Source organism: Phragmites australis, chromosome 7, assembly GCF_958298935.1.
Source record: "Phragmites australis chromosome 7, lpPhrAust1.1, whole genome shotgun sequence".
In the NCBI taxonomy this organism is placed as follows: Eukaryota; Viridiplantae; Streptophyta; class Magnoliopsida; order Poales; family Poaceae; genus Phragmites; species Phragmites australis.
Genome location: NC_084927.1, coordinates 29,761,172 through 29,786,936, shown reverse-complemented (window position 1 = coordinate 29,786,936; position 25,765 = coordinate 29,761,172). Strand labels below are relative to the sequence as shown.

At 45.2% G+C, this 25,765-nt stretch overlaps 1 protein-coding gene and 2 pseudogenes across 3 annotated transcripts; all 3 read right to left on the bottom strand.

The window, feature by feature from the left end:
* Positions 1–235: 235 nt before the first annotated feature.
* LOC133924648 (uncharacterized) lies at positions 236–16,032 on the bottom strand. 3 transcript variants are annotated; one of them, XM_062370282.1, is made up of 6 exons: positions 15,729–16,018; positions 2,878–3,557; positions 2,350–2,542; positions 2,081–2,145; positions 1,763–1,973; positions 236–777 (listed from the first exon to the last, which is right to left on the bottom strand). In XM_062370282.1, the coding sequence occupies exons 1-6, from the start codon at positions 15,882–15,884 to the stop codon at positions 430–432; spliced, it is 1,653 nt and encodes a 550-aa protein (XP_062226266.1). In that variant the 5' UTR covers positions 15,885–16,018; the 3' UTR covers positions 236–429. The 3 variants fall into 3 exon arrangements, with proteins under 3 accessions (XP_062226266.1, XP_062226267.1, XP_062226268.1); XM_062370283.1 differs by lacking the exon at positions 236–777 and having other exon boundaries at positions 1,769–1,973; positions 2,106–2,145; positions 15,729–16,032; XM_062370284.1 differs by lacking the exon at positions 236–777 and having other exon boundaries at positions 1,826–1,983; positions 15,729–16,029.
* Positions 16,033–16,818: 786 nt separating this feature from the next.
* Positions 16,819–17,891, bottom strand: LOC133925564 (phosphatidylinositol-3-phosphatase SAC1-like; annotated as a pseudogene).
* Positions 17,892–21,898: 4,007 nt separating this feature from the next.
* On the bottom strand, positions 21,899–24,576 carry LOC133925563 (uncharacterized; annotated as a pseudogene).
* Between the last annotated feature and the right edge of the window lie 1,189 nt (positions 24,577–25,765).

Sequence of the window (25,765 nt, the reverse complement as noted above, 5' to 3'; positions counted from 1 at the left end):
TGATATATCACATTTTATTGCATCTCAACAGTCTCAGTGAGGCAGCAAAAGTATTTAAATATGTCATACAAACAATCCAATGTGAAAACAAAGATGACATAAGGATGAGTCAAGAGTTATATCTTCTGAATAATTGTTGGAGTATTTCAAAGTGACAGTCACAATGACTTTACAAAGCAGCCCCAATCCCAACAAAATCAAATACAGAAACATAGAAGTTATAACTAAACATCGGTTTAAGAAAAAACTGCCAAAGAAAGGCTGGTATTTGCTCAATTTCTCTAGATGCTTGCACAATAATTTCAGTCAACGAACGCTTGGTATTTGTTAGCACTACAATGACACTGAGTTAGATCATAAATCCTAAATAACCAACCAATTATTTATGACTGTGCTTGGATAAAAAAAAGAGAGAGTCAAGGGCTCAATCTAAGCCCTCGAAGCTCTTTGCTCCCACGTTTCAATCTGTTTTATTGAATTTTCTTTCCTCTGTTTTAGCATCTTGAGTTCATGAGGGCCAAAGGAAGGAGGCAAATCACATGAACCTGCATCATGGACCGACTTCACCATGGATCCCACAAGAAACTTCTTCTCGAGGCCTTCAGCTTGGAAGGCCAAAGACTCAGAACAGACCTCAATAGCTTCAGGTGGCTTAGTTGGCTTGAACTTTAGGAGCTTGGCATATTCAGTTAGAAGGTGAAGCATGTAGTCATAAACATAGTCCATACTGAGCTCTTCCTGAATGAAATTGCTTGCTTGCTTTCCTATGCGTTGTGCCTATGATAGCTTTAAAGTATGAGAACAGTATTCCATTTGACAACAATACAGTAGATTTTCTCAAAAAGAAAAGGAACCTAATAGACTGTAACATAAAGGCGCACCAAAAATTCTAAATAGTCTACTCTGTAGAACTTACTACCACCTGCCTGCTTTATTAATTTTCATAACATTGATACAGTTCTGTCCTAAAAAAACATTGATACAGTTTCTGATGCTCACTTTTGACTGTTACCTTTTCTAAGCATAAGCATATATTATCAAAGCCAAAAAAACTACAATAGCCCTGAAATACTTTTGAGGATGACTATATAAAGTTTAGCATGACAAATCCAAGCATTTTTATTTACAATAATGGCCAATGTTTTGAATGTTTGACCGCATGCATCCTAGGACATCTATTTGGACTATAGGTAGTATCATTTAAGAAATTCCTTAATGGAAAAGTCCAAATGGCCATTAATAAAGAGAGGGCGAGTGAAACGAGTTCATTAAACAGTAGGAACTTATCCAGCCTAAAGATGACGAGTATACTGAAAATTTCTACCTTGCATTTCTTAATCCCATGCTTAAATATTAACAAGTTACTGCTTGCTCTATTTTATGTTCTGTCATGGTTCACGGTTTACATCACAGCAAGTTCTGATGCTATTTACTTTTCAACAAAAGGTGAAAAAAGTCAAACTTATACCATGACCAGTAAATTGATTACTCAGTGCACTGTTAGGGCCAGAAATTGTTTGAGGAACTCTTTCAGTAACAGCACATGGGTCATGTTTTAATTATGTTGCCTTAGTGAGAGTGTGAGATATAGATAGCCCAAAAATAATCATCATCTTGGGTTCCCGCCATACATTGCAGCTCATCTGGATTTTTATTTGTATCAAACTTAGCTTGTTATGATTACTCCATATCTAATGTTTAGCACTGCAAAACTTAATTGCCTACACATGAGGACGACTAGATGTAGATAGATGCAAAGTACCAGTTGCTTGTGAGAGTTGCCCCAATCAACAGCATATTTTATGGAGCCACATTTATTGTCATCCCGAACAGGCCAATAATGCTGAATCGGCATAAGTGACCTTGAAAAGAAATCATAGTATTTTGGTGTAACCAACAGTGTCATTGAATCACATGCTAGTATATATTTCTGACTGATTGACCATGCTGATCCTTCAATATAGATCTTGTACCTGTTAAAGGCTAAGCAAATGTTAGAACTTAAAGTGCTACTGATAAAACTATGTAACTCCTCGCTTGTTATAACTCAACAAGAATAAAAAAATAATAATAAAAGAACCTGTGAGCGCATTGACTACCCAAACCTGAGTGCTTATACCCTGCCTTGCTCTCTTTGAACCAGTCCTACATCCCAAAGAACAAAAACAAAGTAAGATAATCAATATCTTCAGTATTTGTCCCCAAAAGCAAAAATTACAGAAGTAAACATGCGATAGTATTGATTACGCTAGAATTAAACCATTTAAGTCTATGAGGAGGAAAGGGAGCCACTATACTTTCTCCAAGGACCGCTACTAGCAGGGTTGGCAAAATTATCACGCAAGTTACCTGATTGTAGATCCTTGCGTTCCAATCTTGCGTGCTAGAGACATTACACCTAACCAATTCCTGCCGTGTCACAGAAACTGACGGATTCCCTTTCCAGTAAGCGTAAGGTTTTCTATCCGACCATCTCACCCTATTATTAGCATCCTTCAAATCCTCCAGCATGGCATCCCATGGCTTTATGTTGATCTCCGGCCTGCCAGCCAAGATTAGTTATTAAAACTGTTGCACTTCATATGCGCACCTGACCATGAAGGTCTCAAATTTAAGTTATGGAAACAGTAGGTTTGAAACTTGAATATTGTATCAGAAGAATTGAAAGCATTAGCCAGTAATTAGCTAGTGCATGGATATCTGAGTGAACACTTGTTAGCAAAGTAGAAATGGTGCATACAATAGATAATAACTGCTGATTCGAACATATCATAGGCATGCAATTTTGATGCCGTCAAAGTTCTCATACTCAGTTCTTAATTTACCCCTTTTAGAATGTAAATCATAAATCTAACATAAGGAAGCAAGTAAAATTACCATCCCCAGAACGACCAATCCGGGAAGACGATATCCAGCGTCCTCTCATCCCCGCAGTACCGGAACAGAGGCGGCATGACTTTGGCGTGCTCCCCGCGGTAGAGGTGAGCGCGGACGACAGGCCAGTCGACGCAGTCGAACATGAGGTCGAGGTCGGGGACGCGTCCGGGGTAGCGGCGGAGCAGCTGGAGGACGCCCCAGATGGTGAAGAGGTCGCGGGTCTGGAACGCCGGGCGGAACCGCTGCACGTAAGCGCGCCCGCCGAGCACGACGAGGCGGAAGCTGGCGGTGAGGCGGGCGCGGTCGAGCATGGCGCGGGTGATCCCTCCCGCGTCGCGCCATGGGCGGAGGTCTTCGTGGATGAAGCGGAAGTAGGAGGGGCACGAGTAATTGGAGGACGGGGAGGCGGCGGGTGGTAGAGGTCTGGGGGAGGATGGGCAGGAGGAGGAGAGCGCGCGATCGAGGGTTTGCGAGGTTTGGGGTGTTTTGGCGGGGAGGGAGAGGTTCAGGGCGCGGAGAGGTGGCGTGGGGCAGGAGATGAAGTAGGTGGGACGCGGCGGCCGGGAAGGGGGAGGAGCTGGTGCGGACAGCCGCGCCGGCAGCGAGTGTTGTGTTTCTGGGTGGACTGCGGCGGCGGGAATGGCCACGGTGGTGGGGAGGCGCGTCAGGCGACCCTGCAACTGCAAACCGAAAGGAGATTAGAAGGAAAATTTGATTATATTTAGCGAAAAAATATCTTTCACGAATAAGTATGATGAGAGTCTAAATAGAAAGAAAAGATTATCGATGTATTTATCATCAAGAGATTCGTCTCTAGCCTGATAATTATGGATCTATTATTCGAGGTGTAAATATATAAATATATTTTTATAGAGATAGCGATGCAAGTTACCGCCTCTATAGGGATTTTAGGCTAATCGAATTACGCATCATGAGTTCAGGAAGAATAGATTTATTCCTAACTAGAAGATATTATCTACTATGGTAAATACAGTGGTGTAAGTGACCTAGTGAGTGCGATACTTGGTTGGTCGTTAATTGCGGCACGGTGTCACACTGTCCCGAATGTCTAAATGATCTTCACTTACACTACTATGTCATGATGACTACCACTTGCACTGATATTAAATACTATCTCCGTTTTTGTTTACTTATCACCAATTTTTACTGTAGCAATTTTGACCTTATATTTTTTTCTACGAAAGATTTATAAATAACTAAAACTTTCGTATCATTAGATTCATCGTGAAATGTACTTTATTAGTATTAGATACTTTTAAGTATTCGTAAATTTTTCGTAGAAAAAAACGTAAGGTTAAAGTTGCTACAGTAAAAAAAAAAGCTGATGACAAGTAAACGAAAATAGAGGTAGTATCGGTCACTTCCTTACATGCGGAGGATGGCTCGTAGGCTCCCTCTGACTGATTTTTCTCCAAGGCTTGATGGCTCACTTCCCGAGCTTCGAAGAACTTATCCAGGCTCCAAAGGACTGGGGCTCTGGGAGGGTGGGGCTCCAGAAGACTAGGGCTCTGGAGAGCTCCAGAGCTCGGAGACCTTCAAAGACTCGAGATTCATAGACATAAGTTGACGGGGTCAAGGGCGTCGAGGTCCTTAAAGATGGCCCCGAACAATCCCTTTTGGAGACCAGCAACTTCCCCTATCTCGAGAGGCAGTGGCCGGAGGGGTTCACGGTCTTCGGAAGTCGGACTTCCAATTGAAGATCCAGAGACCAAGGGCTTCGGAGGAGCTCTTGATGGTGACCTTTTAGTAATATCTGTAGGCTGGGATATTTCCCCAGTAGTACCCCTCATCTGCTAGCCTCGAGGTATGTAGGGACGAGCGGATGCAAAAAGAACTAGCTCTAGCCCAACATCATAGTCAGTATATCCTAATATAGCTTCTCACCATTGAGGAGCATCTCAGTGGTGACTATGAGCGATGATGGCGAAGCTTGATGGCGACAACGTAATCTAGAGGAAACTACGTGGTTGATATGTACGCTGAAGGAGGGAGTCCATGACCCCTCAGCGGTTTACCGCGACAAGACTTGACAGAGTCAATGTGCTCCGGGGCCTATGCGGAGTGAGCCCTTTAGCTTCCTTGATGGCGAGTCCTTTGGCTGCTTGTACCGTAATGGTGGAGGTTGCATGTGGCAGTGAGGTATTCTCCTCGTTTTTTGGTCCGAGTAATGGATGATGTGCGGTAATGGCAGTGCGTCTGACGGGGTAACACGCAAGTTCGCCTGGGTTCCTGTGCCCATGACCCTCACATGTGCCGAAAGAGGCCCAAGTCATAAATGTGACGAGACGTGCGCGCAAAAAATCAAGGAGCTACCGCAAGACGTCGCCATGTGGATGTGGATCGTCCCGGACGTGGCCACGGGCCCCCTAGGGGAGTAATTGGGAGTGCCGCGAAACGACGCCCGTGACGATTCTGTTTTCCTCCCCTCGCGTGCGCAAGCAATTGGCCTAGTTATAAAAGACGGGGGTGGACCTAGTTGATCCTTCACTGCTGTCTAAGGGAGCGCCTCTTCTTGGCTTGAGTATGTCATTCTCTTCCTCCTCATCGTCAGAGATGGCAAAGGTTTCGACTGGCTCGTCGCTTCCCACGCCAGTGCCGGTTTTGCATGTTGTGGAGCCTCCGCGGTCGAGCAGTACCATGGGCATGCTTGCAAGGTTGGAGTCAATACTTGCATGGTTGGAGCTGGCCATCGTGCTTCCATCCTTGCAGAGGGAGCAGCCCCCCACCACTGTCTCGATCTCTAATCCGACCGATCACTCCAGTCGAGATTATCGATATCTCTGATGATGAAGAGGAGATTGACTGGGATCTCCGGGAGATCGACGAGGAGGAGAAGGCAGAAGCGGAGGAGGAGGCATCCCAGGCGGGGAAGAAAAAGGCCAATGAGGAGAGAAAGAAGCTTGTAGAGGAGCTCTCTTCATCCTCGTCCTTGTCCTCGTACTCTGATGGCTCAGGGGTAGGCTACTACATCAGCTTCCGCAATGGTAGGCTACAAATGAAGCACATACACCGTTTCATGCACTGCTACTAGGGCTTGTGGTTTCTTTGATAATCACATTGTATTCTTCTCCCCCAGTTTGCTCTCTCAGAGTTCGTTTCTTTGTTTGTCACCTATTTGTTGGTGCTTCTTTTATAAGCGTCTTTTGGATGTACAAGTTATTAATAAGATAACTAAATCATTGGACCTGTTCATTGTTTTTCCTTTGATCGAAATGTATGGCGATCCTCTGAACGTGTAGCCTTTCATATTTTTGTGTGCACCTAAGCCTCCATGCCTCACCTTCCCAAATCCACCCCCCGCACGCTGCGGTTTTCTGGCATCCAGAGGGTGTGATGGCAGTATGACTGTAGGATACTAGGTGCAACTAGAGCGACGAAGCCTCGCACAGGTTTAGGCCTAAACACAACCGCGGCAGGTGCTATCAAGGTGCGGAGGGTTTGAACCCCGACGCCTTTGGCGGAGGGCATGGACCTAGTCGTTCCTGGTGGCGGAGTGTGTAGCCGCTTGTGGGGGCATGAGACAAGCTCTTTGACGGAGGCAAGGTAGTCTTGGAGCCTAACGACGGTGGACGGAGGCTGTCGGTGAATCAGGAACTGGGGGTCCCCGAATCCCGAGGCCAGGTCAGCAATCCGCCACGTGGCGCCATTCTGCGGAGTTTCCCCCGCGAGGTAAAAAAGATTAAGTCCCGGGAGAGGGCGCTCGGGGCCACAGTCAGTGGCCCCCGAGTACCAAAGTCCCCCGATGATCTGCGAAATCTAAGTGCCAGGAAGAAAGTGCTCGGGAAGATGTACGGTGACTCCCGAGCACCCGAGTCCCCCGACGACCAGGAAGGCTAAGTACCGGGAGATGTGTACCCGGGGCCGCGAGCGGTGGCCCCTTGGGCACCCAAGTATCCCGAAGACCCGCTGAAGGAAGTTCCGAGAGAGAGTGCTCGGGACTGCGTGCAGCAGCCTCCGATCACTCGGTCCCCCGAGGATCCGTACAAGTGTGTCCGGGAGAGAGTGATCGGGGAGGTAAACAGTACCCCCGAGCACTCTGTTCCCTGATCATCAAGAAAGGGCATTCTCGGGAGAGAGTGCTCGGGGAAGTAAACAGTATCCCCGAGCACTCGGTTCCCCGACGATTCAGAGAGCCCCCTGACAGTGGCCCCCGTAGGGGCCTGCTGATGAGGTGTCAGCCAGTCAAAGGCCCAAGGCCGTATTTAAAGAGCCCGCGTGGCCTGTCACCTCCAACTGCTCCCGCCACGCTTGGTGTCAGTTCCTGCCACATTCTGGCAGAAGGGCGTGGGGTCATTGAATGCACGGGTTCCATCCCGTGCCCTCCGGCCCGTCTCGGGATAACGTCGTAAGGGCCGAGGCGTTCCGTCTGCTGCGCTGCTGTGGCAGGAGAACAAGACAGGGCAAGCACGCCGGGCCGCTCTGCGGCTGCCCGGTGGGCCCTCTCCGCGGCGTCCGTTGCTAGTGCATTTATGGTGACGGATGACCGGGCGTGGGACGCATTTTCTACCCCTGGTCACTTTGCACAGAGTGATGATGACACCCTTTCCATTTATGGTGTCTTGGAACTCGTGCCCCCCTCCCGTTCGGGGCATGCTACCGCCGGCGGGTATTTAAAGCCGCCGGCAGCACGGGCAAAGGGAGAGTTTTTTTTTCGGAGGTTTGGAAATCCTTGAGAAAGCTCTCCGAGGTGAACTCAAGAAAAGGAAGTAAGTAGGAAAGAGAAGAAAGGAGAAGATCGACAGCACCTAAAGCCAGCAGATACACGCAGACCAAAGAACAAGGAGCCCCAGGCTCTAAGATAGATAGACACTCATGTAACCAGCAACATCTTTGAGGGACATTCTCAAGGCATTTATAGTATCCATACAGGAGTAGGGTGTTACGCCTCCGTGCGGCCCGAACCTGTCTAAACACCAGCGCATTCACTCTGTTCCGCATTAGATCATTCTACCCCACCTGCCATCGCATTCATACCCATTTATTTCTCCGGCGAACATATTCAGGATCATCCCCCGGCCGAATCTCTAAAAAGGGGTCCCTCAGGATCCCTGCGACAGGAGTTAACCCTCCGACAGAGACAAAGCCGATGATTAGGTCGAGGGAGGCAGTTTTCCACCCCCTCGGCCCTGGCTACCGCTAGGTTCCAGCATGATATGAACATTCTTCTGTCCAATATCGGTACAGACTCTTTTCCAAATTTGTTATAGATTTCTGACTCAAAGCAATTCATTCGGAGCCGGGCGGCAGTTGTGGTCTAGGGAGGCAGTCCGCGGCCCTTTAGCCACGACGAGGCTCATGAGGTGGGGCCATCCGAAGCCCAGCAACAGCTGCCAGAGGTGACAGATAGCTAGGGTAAGGGAGGTAGTCTGTAACCCCCTCGGCCCTTAACTGCGGCGAGGTTTCGGAGGCCGGGCCATCCGAAGCTTGGCGGCAACTGCCGGAGGTGACGCTAATGGCTAGGCCGAGGGAGGCAGTTCGCGACCCCCTCGACCCTTAACCGCGATGAGGCTCCAGAGGCGGGACCATCCGGAGAACAGCGATGGCTGCTGGAGGTGACACCAATGGCTAGGCCGAGGGAGACAGTCCGTAACCCCCTCAATCCTTAATTATGGCAAGGCTCTGGAGGCTGGGCCATCCGGAGCCCAGCGATGGGTGTTGAAGGTGACATCTATGGCTAAGCCGAGGGAGGCCGTATGCGACCCCCTTGGCCTTTAACCGCGGCGAGGCTCCTGAGGCAGGGCCATATGGATCCTGACGGCACCCTAGAGCCCGGCGGCGAGTGCCGGAGGTGACGTCGATGGCTAGGCCGAGGGAGATAGTAGGGCCATCCGGAGCCTAGCGATGGGTGCTGGAGGTGATATTTATGGCTAAGCCAAGGGAGGCCGTATGCGACCCCCTCGGCCCTTAACTGCAGTGAGGCTCCGGAGGTAGGGCCATCCAGAGCTCGACGGTAGGTGCTGGAGGTGACGTCGATGGCTAGACCGAGGGAGGCGGTCGGCGATCCCCTCGATCCTTAACCGTAGCAAGGCTCCACTTAAGGAAATCGGCCAACTTTCTCACACTCGCTCTCTCTCACGCTCTCACTCTCACTCACTCCTTCACCTACACCACGAGAGAGGAAGAGATCACCTCGACGTCCACATTGATTAGAGATCGATGGAGAGAACTTTCTCGAGCTCCCCGAATGCTTCCTCGAGCTTATCCTCTTCATCCTCTTCGTCAGAGGAGTCTCTATGCATGTTCATCCACCTCAATCCTATACACCACCCCGGAGTGATGCCCTCTAATAGAAGGCTTCCTACGCTAAGGTGAGATGTCTCCTATCATTTTCCCATCATTCCTGAGCTCTAATTGATCCCCATTCCATTTAGACCCAAGCTTAACCCTAGCCTTAGGCTTATCCATAGGGTATTTTGATTTTAGCTCGATGAATGTTATCCAAATCACTTTAGAAGCACTCCACTAGTCCCATAAAGCATTTTGGTACCCTTCGTGGTTGAAGGTTTTGTCAGAGCCTTCGCTAGCAACCTCGCAAAGTGGCGCCGGCAGGGTCTAGCGGTCAGACTGCCACTAGGTCCGGTTTGATCGCCAGAAGGTGGCTTGACCACCGACATACCTTTAGTGTGACCGTCAGACACCAAAACCTTCTGTATGCCAACGGTCAGACCGCCACCTCCATATCGGTCTAACCATCATCCATTCAAAGTTGTATGTACTTAAGTTACCTTGTCTAGAGTTTCAAACTTTGAAACCCTAATTTTTTTTGCAGACTTTTGCAAATGTTTCCAAAACACGACGTTATATTAATATTCAAGCAAGCATCATATGCATACTTTTCCATCATTTGATTATTTATACAATGCATACTTGATTCGTTTAGAGAGCATTGCGCCGACGGTCCAAGTGAGTGAAGGAGCCGCCGAGCTACATGAGTTCTATGAGTGTTGTACGAGCAGTATCAGGCAACCGCTAGAGCAGCAAGACAAGCATCTAAGCATATTGCACCCTTTAGTTTGAATTGAATGGAGTTTAAACGGATAAGTTGTCACTTATGTATGTTTTTATATTTAGTGATGTCGATGTTGAATTTATATGAGTAGAACCTATAGTGATTTGCATCACCTCTAACTTGAGTTGTTGATTATCCATATCCTTGTAGCCTTAATAACATTATTGATGTCTAACTTATAGGTTATTTTCGATATGCTTAGCAATGCTTAGTTCCTCAATAGAAGTCGAGCAATGGTTCAACTGTTGTTCACGAACTTAGGATTTACTTATTATGTACAAACACAATAACAATGATATAGGTTGTATGAGATGTGATAATAAGACGAGATGTGGGCGGTGCTAGGGGTAAGTCAGGAGAGGAGCCCGGATGCCATAGACTGCTTGCATCATTTAAGCATCGTCCGTCAGTGCCGTTGGCTTTAACACTTTCTATACAACCACATATTCAGATAATAGACGAATAAGCTGAGTATCATACGTCATGCTGACGTTTGCCTTACGACCCTATGACACATAAAAAAAATAAAGGAGAAGTAAGGTGGTGGGGAGCTGGAGGTGTCCGAGACACACTCGCGGTAACCCCGGTGCTATAAGGGCATGTGCAAATAGGTAGTTCTAGGTATGAGAAAGGTTGTTTTAAAGGCCAAGAGGATGGACCCGGGTCGTGTGGGTAAAGATGTACCCCATGCAGGGTATAAGAACAATTCAAATTGTCGCGCTCTCGGTTATGAGCATACTTCTGTCTATCCGCATCGGTCGTAGAGTTTCCGAATTTGGGTTGATTGGTATGGCAGGTCATATTTGGTTGTTGAGGATTATTGATTACATGAGATGGTTCCTTTTACAATTATGTCCAGGTTGATGTTGCAGGGTAGATATGCCTTAAGTATAGATGCTCACATATAGAAGTTTAGGTTACTTACGCATATGAATTTACCTAACCTTGTGGGCTACTCTTTGCTAATGACTTAAATGCATGATCCTTAGAGTCGGATTATTATACGTACCCATTATGGATTAAATCTTGCAAGTACCTTCGTACTCATGCTGCTATTTCAAGTTCTCCCAGTGAGGAGGAGCTCGTGCTTGGCTACTTCATGCCCGCTCGCCCGGCTACTTCATGTCCGCCCACGCTGGCGGCGGCAAGAGTAGTGTTGTCTACTCGAGTGGCGAGGCTTTTGAGTGGAGCCTAAGGGCATATGGCTTCACCTAGCTTTTGTTGATTCATAAATGTTAATTTTCCGCTGCATAGTTTTTAGTTTTGGTTAGAAAGTGATTTGTTCTTTGTCCTCCTAACTTCCTTCTGATGTAAATTGTTGTAAATGGTTGAATGCTTAAAAACTTGTAATATAATTTAATTACTTGCTGTTTATTAAGATTCGTTGTAATGCTATATGTTAGAAAGATATGTGTTTTGATCTTGGGCATAAAACATGTGCCGTTACTGTCAGGATGGTATTTCAGTTAATCATCATGGTCGTGATTAAGTAAATAATCGTTCTGATGATTAATTGAAATACTATTTGGTTGACTCCTTACACGAGGCAGGGCCATCCGAAGCCTAACGACAGGTGCCGAAGGTGACACCGATGGCTAGGTCGAGGGAGGCAGTCCGTGACCCCCTCATCCCTTAACCGCGATGAGGCTCCAAAGGCAGGGCCATCCGGAGCCCAGCAGTGGCTACCGGAGGTGACGCCGATGGCTAGGCCGAGGGAGGCAATTTGCGACCCCCCTCGACCCTTAAACGCGGTGAGGCTCCAGAGGCTGGGCCATCCGGAGCCCGATGATAGTTGCCGGAGGTGACACCGATTGCTAGACTGAGGGAGGCAGTCCGTGACCCCCTCAGCCCTTAACCGTGGTGAGGCTCCGGAGGCTGGGCTATCTGGAGCTCGACGGCAATTGCCAGAGGTGACGTCGATGGCTAAGCCGAGGGAGGCAGTCTGCGGCCCCCTCAGCCCTTAACCGCGATGATGCTCTGGAGGCACGTCCATCCGAAGCCCGACAGCGGATGCTGGAGGTAACGCCGATGCCTAGGACGAGGGAGGCAATCTGCAACCCCCTCGGCCCTTTCTAGAGGCGATTGAACGGAGGGCGCGTCTCACACCTTTTGTGTAGTGTGGATTGCATGGTCATGAGCGGGCAAAGGGCACGTCCTATCAGTGCTATTGTCGTGTATGCCACGAGTGTATACATGTGCGTATGCATGTATGTAAGTCTGTATGAAATGAAGTAATTCTTGGATTAATCAATAAGTTGATTTGGACCTCGACGGTACTGAGGCTATGCCAATTCCACGCCTCTCTGGCATGTAGCAATGCTAGAGGGTCTTGGACCTCGATGGTACTAAGGCTACACCCGTTCCACACCTCTCCGGCATGTAGCAATGCCAGAGGGTCTGGTACCTCAACAGTACTAAGACTTTGCCCATTCCACGCCTCTCCGGCACGTAGCAATGCTGGAGTGTCTAGGACTTCAACGGTACTGAGGCTTTGCCCATTCCACGACTCTCAGGCATGTAGCAACACCGAAGGGTCCACACCTTACCGACGCGAAGGCTATGCCTTCAAGATGCCGGCGGGGCCATACCTCTACGGCACGTAGGATAGGCCTTAGAAGATGCCAGAGGGTTTCTTACCTCTTCGGCACAGAGGCTATCGCCTTCAAGATGCTGGAGGGTTTTCTTATCTCTCCAGCTCAAAGGCTATTGCCTTAAGACGCCGGAGGGTTTTCTTACTTCTCCGGCACGGAGGCTATCACCTTTAAGATACCGGAGGGTTTTCTTACCTCTTTGGCATGGAGACTATCGCCTTCAAGATGCCAGAGGGTTTTCTTGAGACATCTCCATTTGCGGAGGTTTTTAAGACATCTCCATTTGCGGAGGTTTTTAAGACATCTCCATTTTACGGAGGTTTTCAAAACATCTCCGTGTTGCTGAGGTTTTCAAAACATCTCCGTGTTATAGAGGTTTTCAAGACACTTTGTTTTGCGGAGGTTTTCAAAACATCTCTGATCTTTATGTTACGGAGGTTTTCAAGACATCTCCGTTTTATGGAGGTTTTCAAGTGTTGTGCGCTATTTGAGCAAATGTGTGACTTATGTTTTACTGTATATTGTTTGAATAGAGATATAACTTAAGTTTTACTGTCTACTGTTGAACAGAGATATATCTTAAGTTTTACTATCTACTGTTGTTACCAAATAGTTATCTATTGTAGAGACCCTCAACAGCTTGGCTAACTACTTTTAGAGTATGCTGCCACTTCTGTCTTAAAAATTTAACCAGCTTGACAAGCTATTACTAGGTGATCATGGGCGTACATTTACCAAAATAAGGCCTCCCAGCAAGGTCTGAGGCCTGGAAGCCCTCGTAGCTCCTAGGCGGGGAAAGGATTAGTGCGACTCAATCCTCATCGCTGGGGTATTGTACTGACGGTGGCGAAGTAGGAGGAGGTAGAGCTACAGGGACTTGGGGCTAGTTGAATTATGTAGCCTGGGTTTAGTCAGAATATATTTACTCCTAACTAGAAGATATTATCTACTATGACAAATACAATGATGTAAGTGACCCAGAAGGTGCGATATTCGTCCGGTTGTCAATTGCGGCACGACGCTGTACTGTCATGAATGTCAGGATGACTTCACTTGCACTAGGATGTCAGGATGACCACAATTTGCACCAGTATTAAATACCGATCACTTCCTTACCGATGAAGGACGACTCTTGGGCCCCTCTAGCTGATTTTTCTCTAAGGTTTTATGATCCACTTCTCGGGCTTCGGAAAGCATGCCTAGGCTTCGAAGGACTGGGGCTCTGGAGAGCTCCGAAGCCTGGAGCACGAGAGGCCTTCGAGGACCTGAGATTCACATACATAGGCTGACGGGGCTAAGAGCATCAGGGGTCCTTAATGACGGTCTCCAATAATCCCTTTCGGAGACCAATAACTTCTCCTGTCTTAAAAGATAGTGGTCGAAGGGGTTCACGGTCTTCGGAAGCTGGACTTTCGGCTGAGGATCCGGAGCCCAAGGGCTCATCCTCTCTTGATGACGACCCTTTAGTAATATCTGCAGGCTGAGCTATTTCCCCTTAACAATTATAAAATCTAAAATTGATCAACCTTTGATAATACACTTAAAATTGATTATCTTCTGATCATATGTCTTATAAGGTTTGATTTGTAATAAAATTTATTCTTCACATTTCCTGCTTAGTATGAAATTTTATTGCAAACTAATATATGTAGAACATATGATCAAAAGATAATTAATTTTAAATATATTATCAAAGATTAACAACTTTATGACATATAATCAAATTTTTGTCATTAGATTAGTAATGGTAAATGCATGGATCATTTAGGCCCAAATAAGATGCATGGTAAATGCATCTATTTGTTTTGAAAAATTATAGATCTAAGATGATACTATCTCCTGAAAATTTTCTTTTTTCTCATTGTAAAAGTTATATTTTTATCTGAATTTTTTAGAGCTAAATGATAGCATCCTCTATAACATATAATTTTCAAGAAAATTTCATGATAATTTCGATAGTATTTTAAATTTTAATAGCATTGAAACACAATATTTTTTTTGGTTTTTTAAGACTATCACCCGTTAGGGAGCTCAAGAACGGAAGTCTACATTTCTAATTTTTCAAATAGACAAATATATTTAAAATATTTTATTAAAAAAATCATGCCGCAGCTCCACCCGGCTACTGTTTCCGAGAAAGCAACCAGAAGAGCAGGATTCCCGCTGCGTCGTGGCTGCTCGCCTGGTGACGGCACATGACTCACCAGAGTCGCACCGCAGACGTGGCGAGCTTCCAGGTTCCACATGCCTGTGAACTCCAGCGCGTCTCTGGCCTTTTTAGTTCATTCTTGGCTAGACCATGCCTGCATGAACTCCCGTGATCTTACCAAACCATGCCTCCTGATTCCTGAAAGTTCAATTGGCTCGTTTTTCTTCGGTGTTGCAGATTGCCTTGGCTCACTCTGGCTTTCAAAAAAGAATTGCCTTGGCAGAGAGCCAGAGAGGATGATAAACACACAGCCTCTGGGCACAGAGGATGATACGCTGCGACAGTGTACAGTGCGATCACCGTGACGTGCGGGGCACAACGCAATACAGAAACGGGGAGATTATAGCCTACCTACTGGTCTTCCTGCGCCGGTGGTCCAAAGGCCGGCGAGCTATGGTGTGAGGAAGTGAGAAGCCTGCGTTTCGGAAATCAAAATGCCGTTCTCTCGATCTGCGGGTCCCCTAGCGTTCTTGCAAATCACCGTGTCGCCGCCTTAGACTCGCTCTCGGTGCTCAGTAGACGACAAGCGACGACGCTCTCGGAGTAAAGTAACTATTCTTCAGTGACTGGGTCCTTTCAGAGCTAATGTTCTTGAGGCAGGAGAAGAAGAACTTGCTGTAGAGTCACGAAACTAATCCAAGGTCGTATTGTGCCCCCGATCAACGTGTCAGTCCGGTTAACGCAGCGCGTAATAAATTGCAAGGCCAAACAGAGCGATCATGTTGCTAGCTGCTGCGGTAACCATTTGCAGGCTGAACAGAGCTCTAAGCAGCTAAAAAGATAAACTACCAGCTCCACGGCCGAAACTAGAACATACCCAGACCATTCGCAGTTTTGCTTTGATCTGAAAAATGGTAAGTTTGCGTACTCTCGGTATCAGAAAGGAAGTTACGGCGGCAATTTGCATCGTTTGCCAAGGAAAAAAGAGAGAAAGATTCTCGCGATCACGCGAAGCAACAACACCGCAACTGGGAAGAGAGGCCGAGGAACAACAAGAAGGAATCAGAGAGCGTCAACTCACAGCGGCGGTGGTGGTGATGATGTAGCGAGCCGACACGACCGCTCCGACGACGACGACGGAGAGGAAGAGGAAGGCGGCGCTGGTCCTCGACAGCGTCGCGACTACCACGGTGCGCTGCCAGCAGTCCGCGCCGGCAGCCGGGGCGGCCGTCGCCATGGCCAGCCGCCGGGGCCTCGACAGTGACCTCTCTCGATCGGCCTGGGTGAGCGAAGCGAAGACGTGTGATTCCTCAGCTCCTCTGCTTCTGGAAAAGCGGACTAGTAAACAGGGTGCTCCTCCTCTTAGCTACGATGACGTCCCCAGCGGCGCAGAAGGCGACGGCTGATTTAAAAAATTGCTGTATGAATCCAAGGGACATGTTGTTAGTGCCGAAGTTAAAAGTTATACTTTCATTATCTAAACTAGCCAAAATCCCATGTGTTGCCGCGGGTGTCACCACGACACAGCTCACGGGACGGTCATAATATATGTATACACTTGAACCTAGCTAAAGATACATTGCATGCAAGACACTTGTAAAAAAGAAACTGCAATATAATAGATCCAGCAGCACGTATACTATTATATTTTGTCAGAACATGCAAAACAAAAGAAAAATAGGATGCAACAGTACAGTCATGGAGTTACGAAGGCTTCAACTTAGTACACCATTTGCTCTAGGATGCGTGCAGTGTGAATAGTATGAGTATAGCAAGGCTCTAAAGCACATTGACACTGAAGCTCAATGGACATTAGGGACCTGCACGGGTGTTCTGAGTTCTCGGACCTAACTGACACAGCCGTGCTAGTGTGAGGTGTGCTAGTGTAAGGATGCGTAGTGCACTTTACTCTTCAAACAAAATCAGGCAGTTTTTTTTTCACCCTTGCTATTATATGATAACTTAGGACTACACGATCCGGCATTCACATAAGGTCCTCGGAAAGTAGCATGTGGTGGCAGAGGTTTTGATGAATCAATGATAGACCTATCCTTTGATTTCCTGAAAACGATGTGCAAAAAAAAAAGGACAATGCACAAATCTTCTTCCCAAGTTTCTTGATGGTGCTAGAGAGTGCATATATTGTCATACACGAAAAGGAATGCACAATATTAGCAAAGATCTTTCTCGGGATCGTGCTCGAAAGGATCCATGACAGGTCTACAATATCAAAAACATAAATATGTGAACTTACAGATTCAAAAGTAAGATGAGATTTTAGCATGCCACGACTATGTGAATCAATTGAGTTGCATGGCAAAGTTCAGAATAATGTTCGTAAGCCCCACTTTTTTTTTCATTTTGGTCATGTATCAGTGTTCCACCATACGAGCCGTTCTCTACATCCGCTGTTGCGAAGGCAAGATACCTGCATAAGTAAGAGTTAACAAAATTTCAGTCTTATCACGATAGATTGTGGACATGATGGGTAGCAAAACCACCCAAAAAAGAGAGAACCATTTATACAGAGCTATAGTAATTTCTGGAGTCACCTTCTGAAAATGTCCTCCTCGCATGAGTCAGCTGAGGATAGTCAATTCAGTTCCCCACAAAGAGAGACATTCGAGGCATCTTTGTTTCCCTCGTTCGAATTTTCAACCGGGACAAGTCTTGTAGTTGGAATTGTCTCCGTGTGTTTTCTTTGACCAAACAACCAGTTTGGGCTTTTAAGCTATTTCTCACTGAATCATAAACACATACTGTAAGGACAACATCAAGAGAATAAATGCAATCAAGAACTGTGAGTGATAAAAAAAAAAATTACATACGCTGTATCTGGCACCGTTCCAGAAGTTCCAACATCTCCACTTGGCTTTAAATCAGCATCACAGGAAGCCTTACATTCCTTATTGAACTACATGTCCTTTCCATAAGTTTGTCAAATGAAATAAGTTTCATCCTTGAGAAATCCTCCTTAGATGCTGGAACAGGGCTCAATGTGGTTCCAGGGTTCAATGCAGCTCCAGATCTCGTAAACACATTTCCAGGTGTGGAACTGTCAGTTAACACGAATAACACAAATTTATGGCGGAGAACTTTACATCAAGTGCTACATCTTGTCTTGTTAAGGGACAAAAATCGGTATGTCATAACGATTGATTGGTGTAGCCACTAAAACTTGCCTGAAATGGTAGCTATCAGACATAAGATCATCCCCAGCTGTTGTCATATGAAGATAATAATCGGTATCCAGCTCCCAAAGAGCTGGTTTTCCTTCTTGAGGTTGAAAATATCGCAGAAATCTGATAATATCACCAAACTAAGAACAACGAAGGTAATCAAATTGCACTCAATTGGCAATCAACAGCTCATCCACTACCTTGTATAGCTAATATATTCAAGATGACAAAGCCACATAATATATTCAGGATAGGGGTTCTAGGTTTGGATAAATTACTTGCTGTTGTGTTTACAAAAAGGAAACAGATAGAAGCTTATTCAAGTATATAAAATCGCAGTATAGTTTAGCACGACTCTCCAATAAAAGGGAACAAACAGAAGGATCAAATACAGAGAAAGTATCTTTTATAAAGCTAATCGTGTGATATACAATTTTTCAGAAGCATTCAGTAGAAAATGAGCTTTACTGCAGGCTTTTAGATAAGAAGAAATGATTTTCAGTGATCTACTTGCACCATGATAACACACAAAAAAAAAAGGTAAGCTGCAGGAATTGTGATGATCTACCATAATGACAGTCATTTCACAGGTAGTTTGCATGAAAAATATAGAGAGATAAAGGCTCATGTGCTGCTGAAACAACATATTCTTGTGTACATTGCACACAATTCAAAGTATCCAATGGCTGAATATGTCCAAACGTATATGCATCTTCCCATTTTAAAAGTTCGCAACCTCAATGTCACAATAACCAAAGCACCCTGAATTTTGCATCCTAAATTGTTTCTTTCTTTCTTCATTTCTTTTGCTGGTTGTCGGCAGCAGCACAATAGCACAATGATGCATTATCTGGTACATGTAATATCTTTGTTTTGGTACCTGTAATATCGGATACGGTCTTGGATTCATGACTCATGAGGATACCGGTTCTGTTCCATTGATATTCAGCAGCTATTGGCATAATTTGTTACTCTTAGTTTGATCATTGTACACAACCTTCCTACCAATCCAGTTTGCTTGAGAGATGGCAGTGTTTCATGGAACAAACTAATCTGACGTACTACATTATGGCCTACCTATCAAATTGGATGTCTGAACTTTAGCAACCCAAGTCAAAGGAAAGCCGGGGGATTCGTATTTTTTATCTGGGTTAATGAAAATTAAGGAGGATTTTCTTAAATTGGGTTCTTTTCACATACACGATGGAACTCAAACAAGATTCTGGAAAGACACGTTGTTAGTAACAAAGCTTCTCTGTGATCAATTCTCCTCTCTTTACAATATAGTAAGGAGAAAGCATGGCACAGTAGCGGAGGTAATGAGATCAACACCGCTAAATATTTCTTTTCGTAGACCTATTGTTGGTGACAGATTAATTGACTGGCAGAGGTTAGTATCTAAGTTAATACATGTTGACTTAACAAATGAAGCAGATAAGTTTCGTTGGAGCCTACATGCCAATAGCCAATTTTCCGTTCAGTCCATGTATTGCAGATTGATCTATCGGCCCTTCTACCCCGGGGCACGTATGCTTTGAAAGCTTAAACTCCCACTCAAAATAAAGGTTTTTTATGGTACTTATCAAAAGGTGTAATTTTGACCAAAGATAATCTGGTCAAAAGAAACTGGAATGGGAACCTCAAATGCAGCTTTTGCAATCTCAATGAGAGTATTGATCATCTTTTCTTTAAGTGTCCTTTGGCTAAGACAATCTGGCAAATTATACAGATCGTCTTAGGGATTCCTATGCCTACGAACATAAATCATATTATAGGTGGTTGGATAAGTGACATGGGAGTTAAAAAAAAGAAGATAATTCTGGTTGGGGTAGCCGCTCTATTTTGGACGATTTGACTCTGCCGCAATGATTTGGTTTTTAAGAAAACAGAAACAATCTCTTTTTTGCAGGCACTATTCAGGGGCACCTATTGGCTCAGATTTTGGAGATTGCTACAGAAGGAGAAAATAAGGGAAGATATCAAACTGGTGTGCCAGAATTTAGAGGTGGTGGCTATGGAGCTTTTTGCCGAGAAGGGCTGGCGGTTTAATCATAGATTATGTGCCGAATAAAGTCATATAATCTTTTTATAATTTATTCCTATTTATACTTCCCTATCAGCTTTATGTTGGGATGATGTAATAATTTAACTAGGGCTGTATGCATCCTTGGATGCAAAAGGTCGGAACTTTTCCTTTTTCTAAAAAAAAAGTCCCCAACCAGTCACCTTATCAAGAATCAACTAATCATTCATTCCCAACCAATGCTTCAGCTCGACGAATTGCAGCTAAAATTAGTTGGCAAGTCGCTGAATTTACCTACACTAATGTAATCCCTGATGGCGCATTCTAGAATTTTCCTACACTAATGTAATCCCTGATGTCGCTAAAATTAGTTGGCTAGGGTAGAAGCAGAGGAGAAAGAAATATTAAAGCAGATGTAGACCTGTTTGTTTCCTGCTTTTATTCTATTTATGTTACGGTCAGAAGTTAGAAAACAGAAACTAAAACAAACGAGATTTTAGAGAAATGGCTTATGGAGAAGTTAGAAGCTGTTTTTGAGAAAAATAAACTAAAGCTGAGAAACTTGCTGAGAGATATTTTTCTGAGAAGCTATATACTGAAAAGCCAAAAATTTGTTATAGAAGTCAATAACTTATTTTCAAAAATAGCTTTTTAGACAAGCTAAAAGCACAGCTTCTCAGAAAAAACCTAAAAACAGAAGGTCAAACAAACATGCCCTTAGCAAGAGGAAGTCTAGTATGCTCGGGGAATTTTAGAATGCGCCAGCTTTCATGTGGATTGTTGATCGGTGACTGGATGGTTAATAGGATCACAACAAAGTTGATAATGACTTTGGGTGCATTTGGCAATAAGGTATGTTTCGAATTCTGGCCAGAATCAGTAGAATACCTGCCAAACAGTGCTTTTGACAAATGAATCGAATCCAAAATAGGAGAAACATTTTCTATTTCTGAATCACTTTCTTATCATTTACCACTATTATCATCTTCCGAGAATCAGAATCAATCTAACTAGTCAAAAGATTGCACAAAGTGATTCTGATTCATTAGGAAAATATTTTCAAAGAAAAACTAGAACTAAAACGTTTTCTTGGATCATCTATAATGCTACCAAATAGACCATTACTATAACACACAAGGGGATAAGGGAATGAATTATGTGCTTCAATGAGTCAAAGTTAGGCATATTTATCACATTCCTTTTTAAGTGTAAAGATTATTTGCTTCCTATGCTTTTGGAAGGTAAAAAAGTGTTTTGTAAAAGAACTCACAGTGCAAACCCTAGAATGTTTGGATAGATCTTGGCCGGCCGAGCAAGCATCCTAACTTTGCGTCACTGACATATGTAATTGTTTCTCTTCTTATTAATACATAAGATAACAATGTTTTGGGTCTTTTAAAACTATTTGGATAGGTTGAATCCACATGGGTGGGATGGGAATTTGCTTAAACTTGGCTCAATTCACTAGGGTGGCCCGGGAATTTGAACTAAATTCTCAAACTATCCATGAGTATTATGTCGGGATTCACCCCATCCAAATGGTCGTTATGTCGAGACGTGCTTGGGGTTTTAATTTGGCCCGGTAAGCATGAGTACATGTATGCTGGAGATGATAATCGAGGCATATCTACAAAATTGGATTGTCAGTAAAACGTAGAGTTCGAAAAGTCTCCTCTAGAAACCCTTACTCTATGGATATGTTTAGTTATGCTAAGTCTTTTTTTAAGATTGATTTTAAAAGCTACATATAGAAAAACTACTTTTGAATTGTCTTTTGACGAGGATGAAATGTATGATGTACGTAACACCTCTCATAACATCATCTATAAGAATCTAAAAAATTAATAATGACAATTTTTTTAACTATTTTTGCTTTTTAGAAGCTATTTCTAGAAACGGACTGTTTGGTTCAGTTGCTTCTGAGTAGCAAAAGGCAGCCAAAGCTGAAACAAACGGAGTGTATGTTTTTGCCTAAAGTATCCTCTTTTGATTAAATTTTGTAACAAAAATATTTTCATCCTTCCTCTTCTTCATTCCACCAGTGAAGTGTCAATGCTTCTCCCACGCCTCCACTTGCCTCACCATATCCGCTCTAGCTCTTCACATCGCCTCTAGTTTATCAAGAGTGAAAGGCGCCTGCCGCCTGCAGAGGGGCCTTCGCCACCTCCAACCGTTCACCACCGTGTTCATCGTGAACTTCCTCTCCAGCCCCCGCCTTCCCTGCGTCATGGACTCGACGGTGACCTCCGCGGCTCCGCAAGGCACCCTGGGCTTGTACCGTAGCAGCTTCGCGTACTCTGTTAGAATGTGAAACATGCAGTCGTAAACACGGTCCATCATCAGCTCATCCTGGATGAACCTGCTTGCATTCCATCTAGTTTCCTGTGCCTACCGACATGGGCATGACAAGATGGAACGTTTGGTCTGGTTTAGAATTCTTGTTGGTGTAGCACGCGAGATGAAATCGGTCGGTGGCATACCTTGTCCATGTGAGCGTTGCCCCAGTCCACGACGAATTTGAAGGACTGACACTTGCCATGGTTGCCGATTGATGGGTCAGCAGTGCCGCAGCGGCGTCAACCCCCGCGAGAAGAAGTCATGGAACCTCGGCCGCACCATGAGCGCCATCGAGTCGCGTGCCAGGATGTACTTCTCGCTCACCGACCACCCCCACCCTTTGATGTAAATCTTGTATCTGTACACGCACAAGCACAGGCACAGAGCAGCGGAAACAAATTATATGAGATCAGATCTGTAATTTGTTTTTACGTGACACGTATTTTTTATCATATCTATAGTATATACATGAGCCGTTGAATCCAAAATATATAATATAAATTGAGGTCTTATAAGATCTTTCTTTCTAAGCTCTCACAGAATTTATTTCCTTAGTAGCGATGCAACTATGAGGTACTGACGTGTTCAGGTACCGTCTGACGTGAGAGCAGCGGCCAATGTCCTGTGTAATTTTACCTGTGCGTGCGCTGCTCGGACAGGTCTGATTCCCTTCATGCACCTCCAGTCCTGCACAGTGCAGTAGACTATGTAAGTATGTAACGTACTGTGGCGAGTGGTACTACTGTTTCTGCAAGCACGCGTGCCTGTTTGATTCAGCGCATGTACCTGCGCGTATATCCGCGCGTTCCAGTCACGCTTGCCGGACAGGATGCACCTGAGGAGGTCCCGGCGTCCAGCACCCACCGTCGGGTTCCCCTTCCAGTACGCGTACGGTGCCCTGTCCGTCCAGTTCACCATCGCGCTCCGTTCCTTTATCTCCCTTCGCAGTGCTTCCCATGGCTTTGTGTTGAGCTCCGGCCTTCCAAAATCAAAATAGAACGAGGGCATTTCGTAGCTAAAAAAAGACATAGCATTGCGTACAGATGTAAGTCATGTAGCCATGAATGCAATGTGTGTATTTACCCACTCCAGAATGACCAGTCAGGGAAGGCGATGTGCCGATGTCCAGCGTAGGCTCGCTGCCGCAGTACCGGAACGGCGGCGGGGGCGGGGGCTATGGTTGCTTGCCGCGGTGGTCGCTAGCGTCAACGACGGGCAGGTCCTGGCAGTCGAACACGAGGTCGAGGTCGGGGACGCGGCCAGGGTAGTGTCGGAGCAGCTGCAGGATGCCCCATTGCGTGAACACGTCCCTCGTCTGGAAGCACCGGCCGTAGCGCGCCACGTAGAGGCGACCCGCGAACACAGTGATCGCCCTCCGCGTGGCGTGCCACGGCCGTAGGTCTTCGTGGATCCACTGGAAGTAGGCCGGGGAGTCCGGCGCTGCTTCGGCGAGCGCCGGGGCAGGTGGCGGTTCTTGAGTCGGTGGCGCGAAATCGGCCGGTGCAGATGGTGTTTGGTTCGAGCTTGTGCCTACGCTGGTGAACTGTGTAGCGAAAATGATCTTAGGTTATAATTATAATTTTGATGATTAATACTAATATTGTTATTGGGATTAATATATTTGTTAAGTATATACTTTAGTAGATTGTATGGATATAATATATAAAAAAGCTATCGCAACTGAAACAAAGATGAACTGAATTGGACAAGTTACCAGATTGTCTAGTGCAGAAGAAATTGAATTTATCGGAGCATCTCTGATAAAAGAGAAGAGAAGGCTGAAGAATTCATCGGATAGTCTGGTGCTCAGCAAGGTATAACATCGGAGCTTTATCTGTAGAGAAGAGCAGAACTAGAGAAGCTACCGGATAGTCCAGTGTTGATGAAGAGGGTACACGCTGGAGTATTTTGGCTAGGGACAAAAGAAGTTGAACTCACCGGAAGATCCGACGTCGGCGAAAGATATACATCAGAGCAATTCTTGTAGAAAGGTTTGCAAGTGTTGAAGATCGGAGAACAACGGAACGAAAGGTCTGGTGATGGGAAGTGAGCGCACCGAAGGGTTTATCGAAGCATTTCTTGCAGAGGCGATTTCAAATGACGAAGAACGGAGATAAACTAACCGGATGATCCGGTGTCAAGAGGAAGTGCACCGGAGGTTTATACCGGAGTGTTTTGCACAGAGAAGAAGTGGCAAAGTCTGGCTCAAGATAACTCACTAGATAGTCCAGTGATGGAAATAAAGTATACACCGGAGTATCCGGTGTTCATAAAGGCTTTGAGTGAGATTCTAACGGCTAGTTTCTGAGGTTGTACTCACCAAATGATCCAGCGTTAGTACTATTGTTGTTATCGGAACATTCGGTGATTACAGTAAAAAGTTGAGCCATTGGAGCAATAACTAATTGACATGTTTGAGGCTATAAATACCCACCCACTAGGTCATTTGAAGGTGCTGGAGTCCAGAGAAACACAAAGGTACTTGAGAAGGCATCCAATTCATCAAAATACTTAAAGTGGTCATCTAAGGCAATTACGTATAGGATTAGTAAGTGATTAGTGTTTATAGGTCAAGAGAGAGTGTTACTAGGTGATTGTTGCCTAGAGAGGGGGTGATCCTAGCTTGTATCAGGTGGTATGCCAGTGCCTCGGAGTCCTGGTGACTTGCCGGCACCTTGAGCTAGAGTTTCTCAAACTTGTTGACCCTCCGACTTAGTGTGGAGCGATGACAAGACACGTGTACGGGGATGCAAAGACCCTTTCCTTGATGGTTCAAGCTCCGAAGTGAAGATGACGACAAGTGACCGAGAGAGAGGCTAATGGTGAGACCTTGCCTTTATGTCTTGGTGGCTCATCCAGTTTGAGACCTTATCTTTGTGAATTGGTGACTCAGGAGCTATGATCAGAAGATGAAGATGATATGCCTTAGAGGCAATCATAAAGATAATTATATCACACGTCTATGTTAATATACTTTTGAATAATATGTTATTCAAAAAATAACTACCTTTTACATTGATCAGCAAATATGTGACTTGTTCATAAACTCTTTGTTTATATCATGACGTTATTCTTAGTCGATCCCTGGTCGTATATCATTGTGATGATACATAAGACCAATACATGTATTGATTGATGATCACGTTTTATGGATCATAGGTATAGAGATACAAAGTCAATAATGTTGATATTTATGTTAGAGAACGTGATGTTGGATAGACCCACCTTGAGATACTGCTGGGATTATTATTTATAACGTGCCATCAGTTGATATCTCAAATGGTGTACCTGCAGGATCCTTAGACATGAGATTGTCATTAATTCCCAGAATATGTAGTGGCATACTTTGAGGCTGTCAAACGCTATTCCGTAATTGGGTAGTCATAAAGTTAGTTTTCGGCTTATCATAAAACATGTCGTGGGGTGTGAGCGATCAAGATAGAATTTACCCATCCTTAATAATAAGAGAGATATCTCTGGGCCTCTCGAGGTAGTTGTATTGAGAAAGTGTATGGCCATGCCAATATGATTAAAGAGTTAGTTATGATGAATTCACTACTTGATCGAGTGAATGGTCGA